General features: G+C 35.9%; 1 protein-coding gene and 1 pseudogene across 2 annotated transcripts in view; one reads left to right on the top strand and one right to left on the bottom strand.

Annotated features, from left to right (window-relative positions):
* The window catches only part of LOC109839861 (ubiquitin-conjugating enzyme E2 36-like), an 11,071-nt gene extending 9,007 nt beyond the window's left edge, over positions 1-2,064 (top strand). For both annotated transcript variants that reach the window (XM_020408298.1, XM_020408297.1), the window contains 2 exons: positions 1,446-1,543; positions 1,708-2,064. In XM_020408298.1, the coding sequence (XP_020263887.1) occupies positions 1,446-1,543; positions 1,708-1,745 (136 nt within the window). In that variant the 3' untranslated portion in view covers positions 1,746-2,064. The remainder of the gene's footprint in view (positions 1-1,445; positions 1,544-1,707) is intronic.
* Positions 4,794-11,306, bottom strand: part of LOC109839862 — a 6,961-nt pseudogene continuing 448 nt past the window's right edge.

Here is an 11,306-nt window from a genome sequence, read left to right as displayed (position 1 = left end):
TAGATGATTTAATCACCTCCATGAGTTGGGAGATTTCTTAGCGCTGAATTTCCTTTTATCTGCCATTGGCATGTAACACAATCGGATGGAGACACAACTTGGTTAGAGAAGGAGTAGAGGAAGAGAAAGGGTAAATTTGGAACTTTACACTTTCTTGAAGGGAGCCACATGTGTATGTATTGTACTTGAGAGAATGAGTTTAAAGGTAAATTCTAATAATACTTTGGGTGTATAATTATTAATAGAAGTACTTGAGTTTAAAAGTAAATTGGTGTAAAACTTTGGGTTTTAAGGCAAAAACCGCATCTTTTTTATGTATGGACTTCAAAGTTCTAAATTATAGTAAGATTTGTGCTCACTATTCGCATTATTTTAAGAAACTAATCATCACATAACACCAAAACTATACACATTTTGCTTCTCATTTGCATTTCTTCACCATAATTATCATGGTTTCTTTTATGGTACTAGCTTTTGCTATCTTCAGGTTTTGTTTTTATTTTTTATGAGAGTGATAAGATAATTACCTCCTACCTGTATAGTCGCAAAGTATGCATGTCAACTTGTCAAGGTTTTTGTCTTTGTAAGAGGATGGACAAAATGATCATTTCTCCCGTAAAGTATTGGTGAACCCTCAAGTTGCCCTCTATAGTATTAATTTACTTATTTTGCTCCTCAAACTATGTTTATGGCTTCAATGTGATTATTTTGCGAGTCTATAGTCAAATATTTAACAGATTAATGTTGGAACAGTGTTTCTTTGTGTTTCTTCATGGTTTTTATCAATTTATCTCTCCCCCCCCCCGAACTTAAATTTTTTAAACTACTTTCTCGCAAACTTCTTACTCTTTAACGCTTTTTATGAATGAAAATTTTTATTTTTAGATTGCAAAAAATACAAAAGTTGCAGGAAAAAAAAACACATCATTAATCTATTAAATATTTGACAATAAGCTCACAAAATGATTACATTGGACATATGCACATAGTTTAAGGGGGGAATATGCAAATTGATACTTTAGGGGGCATGTTGGGAGTTCACCAATACTTAAAGGAGGGAATAATCATTTTGTCCTAATTAGATTTTTTTGTCCCATTTGAATCGAATATTTTTTTGCAACTTATGTTTGTCAAGTAATTTGTCATTAACTTTATATTACTCACTTTTTCTTTGGGTTTAAGTGAAAATAATGACTTAACTTCCTTGGTCATCTCTTTCCTAACTATGTGTAATCCTTCTTAATTCAATGTTCCAAGTAAACATTTTCGGTTACATATCCAGGGGAAGGACAGGTTCCTTCAATTGCAACGCCCAACATTCATTCACTTGATTAATTTATAAATTTTATTTGATGGTGGCTTCTTATGCTGCAAGGTTTCTCATTTTCTATGCTGTATTGCATATAAATAACGACATTATAATTTATTTCTTCTCATGGGTCCAGTATTCAAGCACTTCTGAGTGCTCCAAACCCAGATGATCCTCTTTCAGACAATGTTGCAAAGCATTGGAAGGCAAATGAAGCTGAAGCTGTAGAAACGGGTAATGTTATATCATATTTTATGTTTGAGAACCAATTTTCATTGATAATTTTGTTTGGTGTTTTGTGCCATAAGGAGCCTATTCGATTGCATTTTCTTAAAAGTTATATATTTTTGGTTAACATTCCATTGATGTCAATCCCCCGGAACTTCTGTGTATTGCAGCAAAGGAGTGGACCCGTCTATATGCAAGCAGTGCATGATGACGTTAATATTCTATGGGTACAATAACTTCTATCGCATGACTGCAGAGCATGCTTTTCTTTCAAAGTGAAGTGGGAAGTGCTAATATGAGAACTTCAAACGGTTGAACCCTTTGATGCTGTTATACTGTATGCTGTATATCTCTTTTCTTAAGTTGGAAGGCACCTCTCCCTTTATATGTACCAGTTGCTTAAGCCTGTCATTTGCCCATCTCGCCTTGTTGTGAGATTCGAGGATTAACTTTGAGCATATCTGTAATGCAGCAAGCTACATCCAGTTTCTTAATAACATGTGTGCATTCACCATTCCAGGACTGAACTGATTGTTTCCTTCCACCTTTCCCTTCAGTTTTTCCCTGTGTAGTTATTTCTGGATAAGGCTGATACAAAAAATTTCGGGTTTAATCGTCAGCTGTATACACCTTGGTTGTCCTAGTATTGTTCCTCGAAAGTTCTCTCTTATATCATGTTTATGCAACTATATCCCAGTTGAGAGGGAGCCCTACGTTTAGGGAAACTGTTTAGTGGTTTTCTGTAGTTGGCGCTCGGTAGTGGTGTTCTATGTTGATGTTTTCTTATAGCTCTTAACTTGCTTTACGTTTTATCCATTCTGTCTGAGCTGAGCTGCAGCAGTTCATTTCAACCCTCTCTTTTCCCCTCCTTTCTGGTGGGTGGATGTTCATTCTTGTGATCTCCAAGTAAAGCGCAAACCCGCACCAAAGCTTTTTACATATGAATAACTAGATACCCTATCTCGTGCATCGTATCAGTAAGAACAACAAAGACTTTATCTCATGCATTGTACGACCATAATTAATAGTCGTCGATGACAGAATGAAACAAAAATAGGGTGCATCTTGGTGCCGTTTTCGTTGGACCCAAGATGGGGTAAAATGTTTTTGCTAATATGAAATTAAATGTTCTAGGCCGTCACTTGTTGATGCTGGAGATTGATCTACCTATAAGTTGTTCATCCTCCCAGGATTCAGCAGTAAGCGGAAGGGGAATTGGTCTCATCGTAAGTTAGCTTCTCTGAAGCATTCAGTGGAGAGTTTACGTTTCAATACTCAAAACGCTTTGTCAAGATTCTCAATCTGTACATAGAGCGCAAACGTTGAGACGTAGCGCTGGAAATTTTGGGAGCTGGGATTGCATTGTGCCCGGTGACTCCAGGGTAAGAGATACAAAGTCACAATATAAAATACTGTCCAAATTTTGGACGTCGATTTTGGATGTTGTGCGCACTTGGCTGCTCGAACGAACACCGCTTTCCAGATATTATGAATGTTGTGAAGCATTTTGTATCTGTAGGTAGTACAACTTATTTCTACGGACTAACGTCTTTCCGATGTCCATACATCACACCTTGAAGTTGGTGAGGCTCCATCTTCAAGGTGTGATGTATGGACAAGATGTGTTCACATCACTACCAAGGATCCTTGGTACCAAGTATACCCATTTTTTTTTCTCTCTCTCTCTATATATATATATATTTCAAACAATATTTTAGGCTAATCCTGAATCTGGAATCGGACAGCCATCCCACCTCTTGTTTATTGGGCCAAGGCTCATCATGAACTAGTTTGAATGATTAGTCAAGGAATAACAACGTTTTGCTTTGTTTTATTTTAGAAACTTTGCGTCCAATTTTAAGTCATGCGGATGGGATTAAGTAGCGTGTCCTGTATAGCTTTGCTTTTTTCCAGAGATCTCTCATCACAGTTTGACATAAATGTGCAGCTCTACAAGAAACTTGAATTTTTGGGGAAAGTTATGCACTCTGTAACCAATTTGATGATCGCTTGCTTTCAACATTATTTGTTTTGAAATTTAAAAGAGACCCACTGTGTCGTAGCCGCTTGTAATCACACAAAATGGGTTGAGATTCCAGATACAAATTCCACACACGTTTAGACAACGATCTTATCTTTTTTTTTTTTTTTATCAAAACAACTATCTTATCTTTGAGAAATGTTATTTGGCACGCAAATAGCATCGCGCAGGAGAGAAATAGGGGCGGTGGGACCCATCTCTCCTATGCGATGCCTGCGCGATGCTATCTGCGTGCCAAATAGCATATTTGCTTATCTTTTGATAAAGGGAAAAATGTTTTCCTTGCTGCCTGCTAGCATTAATGCACGCGCAAATGCACCTGCAACATACATTAAAATATAGCATTCTAATTTCTATAAAAATGGGTCACTTCAACTCCACAAAACATCATTAAATTTCGTAAGATATTTTTACGATGTCTATTCATTTGATATGTTGTATTCTATTTACCTTATTTGAAATTAACTATAAGAAACATTTCAATTTGAGTTTTCCTAGGTAATGTTATTCAGAAGAGTTTTTTTTTCATATTTTCTTTTCAAAGTATTATATTCAATTATTTTTAGTCTAAGCATCTAGGTATACACTTTCGATAATATTTACATTAGAACATATTAAAATTCTAATTGTTATTTTTATTGTATTTATTTACATCCATTTCTTAAAAAAGAACTTTATCATTTCATATTTACATCTCTAATAATATTGAATTAAATATATATTTTATTAGTGAGCTTTAATAACGAGCGCATGTCAATATTTTAGAAAGAGCTAGAAAATAGAAAGAGAAAAGAAAATATATATATATATATATTTAAAAGTACTCATATGAATTGTTTACTCTCCCCTTGAAAATACTACGGAACGCAGAAAATATCCACCTAACTCTCATCCATTTTTGCCTACCCCCACCACATCCATTATGTAGTAGCATACGATGGCCTACTAAATCTTGCTCTCTTCCTTGCGTAGAAAAACTAATTCCAAATTCTTGACCGCGTAGATATCTGTCAATATCAAATGTTGACACTCCTAAAAACCGAAGAACAAGTGTGCAAATTTTTTATGTAATTTCGTGTGATGCTTCACTCAGCTGAATTAATCCCCTTTTCCTGGAGAGACGATAAAGCAGCAAGCGTTGGCAGAAGACAGAATGAAAACTTAAACAAAACATTCAAGAAACCCCATGTAATGCCTCTGTTTAATCAAAATGAATAATTGAAACACCTCCTTATAATTAAAACCCAAAGAAAGCAAGAAACACTGGTGTCATATTCACAAAGCTGACAACATTTTTCAGAACTGAAACCAAATTGAATTAAAGAAAGAACAGCAGCTAATGCTAAAAATAAAAAGAAAAAGCTTACGGAAGAGCACATCAAACATTTTGTTTCAGAAGACCCAAGAAACTTAAACAAGGATCCACTATGGTGAAGATCACCAATCATTCTCATACTGTGCATCGCAACAGTGTCTCATTAGCTCAGTCCATTATCTGATGGGTAAACTGGAATAAAACACGAGTGCCGATTAAACTGAAACCCTCAGCTTGACGCCAGTTTTGGTGACTTAAACAAAGGCAACAACCATGAAAAGATAAAAATGGTTGCGAAGTGCAAGAGGTGGTGGACTGAAGGGGGATCATGTTTGGTAGCAGAAACTACTCTCTGCTGATAAAGGGGAAAGAAATAACTAAAGAAAATGACGCTTCATTAGCTCTTCCAACGGAAGGAAGTTCCTCCAGTCGAAATTTTGGCTCGGAAGTAAAAACAAACTGGAGTTATTGAAGAGTTGCACGAGGAATGCGGGGCCTCACAGGAGTCTTTGATGGGCTTACCCTGATACACCAGTGAAAGGAGAAGAGTTAGTAGAAGAGAAATCAAGTTGAGTCTCACACTTCCTCAACAAGTGGAGATAGAGGGTTCTACCTAACTGGAAGGGACCTCAGAAGCATGCCGCTGCAATTGAGAGCTAGAAGGGCACTATCTGCCTGCACAAACATATATAAACAGCAGGAGTTACGATGTCATGTCAGATGTTGACCAAGTGAGAGTGGCAATTGAATACAACAGTCATGTCAGATGTTGACGATTTTTTCATGATATATAATAGCAACAAGATGTTATTATGTGCTCTGACTTTGAAAGCAAACTAGGACTCAGGAATCACATCCTATGATTACGAGTTAGTTCACTTACCTTACTGCAACATGGTGAAGTAGTCAAAACTCAAATGAGTTCATCATTTTCTGATACAAGCTACGCTGCCAACCTGTTCATATGCATGATGGTACGCATGCCATCCAAACCTATTGGTTCAAGTCATATACAAATCCAATGCGCTATTTTCAGATCTAGGATTGTTCCCATTTACAATAAATTTTTGTTCATCCTAACCGAGCATGACCTGCACAATTCCTAATACAGATCATTCAAATAGGTTCAGAGAAGCTTTGGTTTAACTACAGTAAGACAGAATAAGCTATTCGGAATAGTGTTTTCGAGGGGGAAAAAATCCATTCCAATATGAATGTTTACAAGTGTGCCTTAAAGATATATACCAATGCCCCAACTGCATCATGTGAGGTTATAGCCATTCGAACAAGTTCCTTGGAATTTGGATGCTTGAGCTTATATTGCAGAATCCTAAAAAGATAAAGAGTATCCACCCCAATAACCTCTTAGCCAAGAATAAGGCACCAACTCAAAAAGGTTTATGCCGGGTTGACAACCCACTGTACAGAGGTTAAGTCTTTTGTGGAGATTGCTCGAGTCGTGCTCTAGCTTAGATGACCCTGTCCTGATGGTGGAAACTTAGATGATGCTGATGAGGTTATCAAGAACATGTGTTGCTTCTGTACACACAAACAAGGGGGGTGTAGAACATCACCGGTCCCATAACTTGGTATAACTTGGGGTAGACTTCTTTTTATCATTTACTTCAAGTGGCATGCATTTGAATATAGAACATTTTTATACGATCCAAAAGGGGTTGACTATTTTGATATTGATAGGTACACAAAGAAAGAGCTTGATTTGATAAATCTAACTAGGTGGAAGTCTCGTTGTTAAAACATTGTCATCTCATTCCCTTCCAAAAAGATGCAACTAATCACCACTAACATAAAATATTATTTGCTCCATTTGAGTATACTTTCTCATTGTCTGCCTCTTTCCTATCGTCCCCAAAATAAGAATATTGCTTTTTATCCTTCTCCCTTTAGTTGTCATATCTGATAACGATGATGATATCCAATGGGAGAATTTTTTTAAAAAAGACCATTTTTTGAAATTTTTTTTTAGCAAAATCGACCTTTTTTTGAAATTTTAGCAAAATTGACCTCTTTTTGGCCATGTCATCTAGACTGGCCAAAAAGAGGTCGATTTTTCAAAATATCAACTTTAAAATATACGGGGCTAGTAGTCCCATGTAATTAACGGTTGCTAATTACGATTAATCTAAATGGTAGTACCGTGTACTTTGTGCTGAAATGGTTAAGGTTTAATTAACGACAAGGAACTACTAGTCTTGTGTATTTTAAAGTTGATATTTTGTAAAATTGACCTCTTTTTGGCCAGCCATAGTGACGTGACAAAAAAAGAGGTTGATTTTGCTAATATTTTCACAAAAGTGTCGATTTTACTAATTATTTCTTTAAAAAGGTCTTTTTTAAAAAATTCTCCTATGCAATAGTGTGTCCTCTTCTATCATTCTCTTGTTTCCCTGCTAGTTTTTTCTTTCTACACATTTCTCCATTTTCTATTGTTCTGCAATTATAGAGCTCACTAGTTAATATCCACAGAAGAAAGAGGTCCTACACGCATCATATTCAACAAGCAGTACACTATGTACTGAGTATTATATATCATAAGAAATTAAAGATATTCGACATGAAAGAGGTGTGAAATTCAGATTAAATTTTTTAAATTACCTGCACAAACTCAACAAATGCTATGCGAGTGGAATGCACATGATCTCCGAGAAGCCTCAGGCGAGATACCTGTGCAAAAAATGATTACGCTGATAAACAACACCCCTCAAATTCTAATCATGTTAAGGAATTGATTTAAGTACCGAACTGGGAGAGAATACTGACCTCACCACAGTATGACTCAAAGAAATCTTTTACTTCTATTTGTGTAACCTGATAGAAAGAACATACAATGATGTCACTCATAAATACAAGCATTCAGTTTTTAACCCAGAACCAACTGTCATTCTATTTGCAGTTTTTAATACTATAAATTAGTTACGACTGTCTAAAAAAGCTCCACATTTTTGCGGTCCCATATGATTATCTACCTTCTTATCAATATTTGTGCAATATACAGTCCTTGTACACATTTCTCGTTCATCTGCAGACTGCAATGAATCTCATTAAATTAGAAGTTACTCAACCAAAATATAGTCCATATGGATGTATATGAAACATAGAAGTAATGAGAAATGACAAAGATGGTGGAAACAAATAAAAATGATAAATGAGTACTATAGCAGAGTTATAATCATCACCCTAGGAAGAAATGTAGGATTCACGGGTAATATAGCAGTTTTTGAAGGTAATACTCTAACAGGATAGAAACCCAGCATAGTCCCTCCAAGGCTGAGGGCTGCCCTTGCTCCGTCTGTAACATAAATGGAAAGAATATATGTTATTCAGTATGTGATCAACGATGCTTAAGCACAAGCACCTGCACTTCCACAAGAATGACTTACGCTCATCAGCGAACTCAACAAAAGCAAATCGAAGAACAGAGTGTGGGTCACCACAAATGCGGCAATCAATTACCTTCAACATAAAATTTAAAAAATCAGAGAAATTAATATGACAAATAGCAAAGCATCAGAAAAACTATTTGCACTAAGGGAAAAAAAATGAAGATTGACAATCATGAGTGCCTTTCCCCCATCAAACAACAGATAATGTAGCATGTGCATGGCATATTGGCATATAAAGATCACCTTGATTATGTGGATGGAAAATGCATGTTCGTGTGTGTGTAATCACTTTGAATATATGTATGTCTATGTGCACGTACCTCCCTCCCTCCCTCTCTGTGTGTATACTTGCTGAGTGTGTTTTGTGTGTGTGATGAATATTAATATTCATGAGCATCTACCACCAGTTATTACGTAGAACAGATAATGCAGCATGTACATGCCATATAATTTTGTCTCCCCTTTTTTTCACGCTGGGGTAGGTAATAATGATATACACAATTTTTCACTTTGAATTTGTTTGAACGAAAGAGGCAGAAACCATAGGACAAAAGTCACAGAACAGAGCCACTTTAACCTCACTTAGCCTCCAGGAGATCCACAAATATATAAGGCCTTCCCTTGTATCACATGCAGAACCCTATGGCTGATATGGACAAATTTACACTTCACATCATTATCAGGTGCTTTAGTCCTCAGTATTCATAAAAAAAGAATCTTCAGTTCATGACCTAGTCTATGCTTTTCATATTAGCTATCTTATGTTTGTTTAAGTCTAACATTTTACGAATTTCAAATTACAAACAAATAGAAATTAGATATTTCCAGTCTATGGCATTGTCTCTACTTTGCTCTAGAAATTTAAACATGTGAGATCATGCTATCATGGTATCTTTCGACAATAGCTCTGAAGGTCTTCAGTTGACATACCCAGGCTTTATTTTCTCATAAGTCACGTCTTACATTATAGAAGTGGTTTATATTATATATTATAATATATATATATATATATATATTATATATATATATATATATATTTATAATGAAAAAATGGGTATGAGATGGAAGCTCAATTTATATATATATATATAATTGGGTATGTTTGGTACCAAGTATAAAATTGGTGCTTGATAGTGTGAGGTGGCTCATTCTCATCCACTTATTTACAAGGGGGCATAAAATTGATGCTTGATAGAGTGAGGTCGCTCATTCTTATCCACTTATTTAAGAGGGGGGCATAAAATTGGTGCTTGGTAGTGTGAGGTGACTCATTCTCATCCACTTATTTGGGAGGGGGGACCGCATTCACATGGGTGCAAATGAGTTTCATAATTGAATGAGTGGATGAGAATGAGTTACCATACTATCAAGCACCAAATTTAACTGAATAATAGGTATGCTTGGTACCAAGCAGGCACAAGCTAAAATTAGGAAATAAGCAGAACCTATACAAACTAAAGAAAATCAACTGTCTTGTAGGGACTAATAGCATGAATGTGGCCAAGCAACTAAAATAAATTGAAAGACCTTCAAATTTATAAAAACGGATCAACAATGCCTCCAATATGACAAAAAAATTAACTGATTAAGCAAACTGATACCAGCACTGGAAATTTCCAAAAATATTTCATCAGGCTACCCCTAATTGGGAAAAAAACAGATCTAATCATCTCTACATACTGAATCAAGCTAGTATGTCAAAATATAACTTGGAAATAGCAACAGCAAAAGATGAATGATAAACAAGCAGCAACTTCAAATTTAGACTATCACTATATGTCTCAGATTTATATCAAACTTGAAATGATATATTACAACTATAGATGGAATTGGAGAAACTTACTTGCCCACAAGTGTTGAATAATGCAGCAAGCTGCTCTTCAGTAACCTAACATTTACCAACAACAGGGTTTAGATTATCGGACAACAGATTCTGATGTAACAATAGAAATAATAATTTATCATAGATATCAACATTCAGTTTAGATGAATGATAACTGAGCGTGGAAGAAGAAACAGAAAAATATTGGTATGGGTTCCAAGGTTGGAGGCCTCACATGCTGATCAATTTCAGACACGTATACAGTTCGCCTAATGCAATCCTCCTTTTGAGCCTTTTGAACTCTCTCATTGAACCTCCTCCGCCCTTGAATGTAACCGTTCCTCCTCTAAAAGAGAGGGGAGAAATTTTAAAATCATAAGAACTAGTTTACACAGAATAACTCCAACAGAAATGCAAATTTTGCTCAAATTACAGAAAACTAAAAAGAACTCATGCAAATTATCTGAAATATCTTTCATTCAATTTGTTTTTACCACTGATTATCAAAAGGCCAAGTGTTAATTGCAGGAAAAACAACAAGTTAAAACATCAAACCAAACCCAAATAAATTGCATGTCTTCGGGACTCATCATTATAAGATCTGGAAGGGATTAAGGGGGGGGGGGGGGGGGGGGGGTTGAATCAACAAAAGATATTTTTTTTTGAAATGTTCTTTGCATAAAGATGGGGTTTTCCCAATTATGCAGAACGAGGAAAAAAAAAAGGATAAAAGCATGCACATATGAACTTTCCCTTTACAACTGCTAATAATTGTTTGATCAAGAAAACGGATCAACTAAAATTACAATTTTTACCCAAAATTATACAGCCCTGTATAATTTAGGAAAGCTGAATCGATAAAAAAACCATCCATGTCACTGCAGTTAATTTCTGATAAACCCAAAACCCCAGATCAGTCACGATTCTACGCATTAGCTGCCAATTCTCAAATGCCAAGGGATCATAAGCCATTGAGAACCCCCAAAAACCAACGACAATTCAATCAAAAATAGGGAATCATCACGATCGGCAATCAAAAAGATCAAAATCCATACTCTGCGCTGCTGCTGCTGCTGCTGCTGGCTATAATTAACAACAGGCGACCCATCGAGCCCCTTAGAATAACCGAAACCGCCATCGAATAAATTATTATAATAATCAGCCGACGACGCCACGAACACGGGCGC

This window comes from Asparagus officinalis, chromosome 5 (genome assembly GCF_001876935.1).
Source record: "Asparagus officinalis chromosome 5, Aspof.V1, whole genome shotgun sequence".
Lineage (NCBI taxonomy): Eukaryota > Viridiplantae > Streptophyta > Magnoliopsida > Asparagales > Asparagaceae > Asparagus > Asparagus officinalis.
The sequence above is the reverse complement of the archived record's forward strand: the minus strand, read 5'-3'. Positions and strand labels throughout refer to the sequence as shown.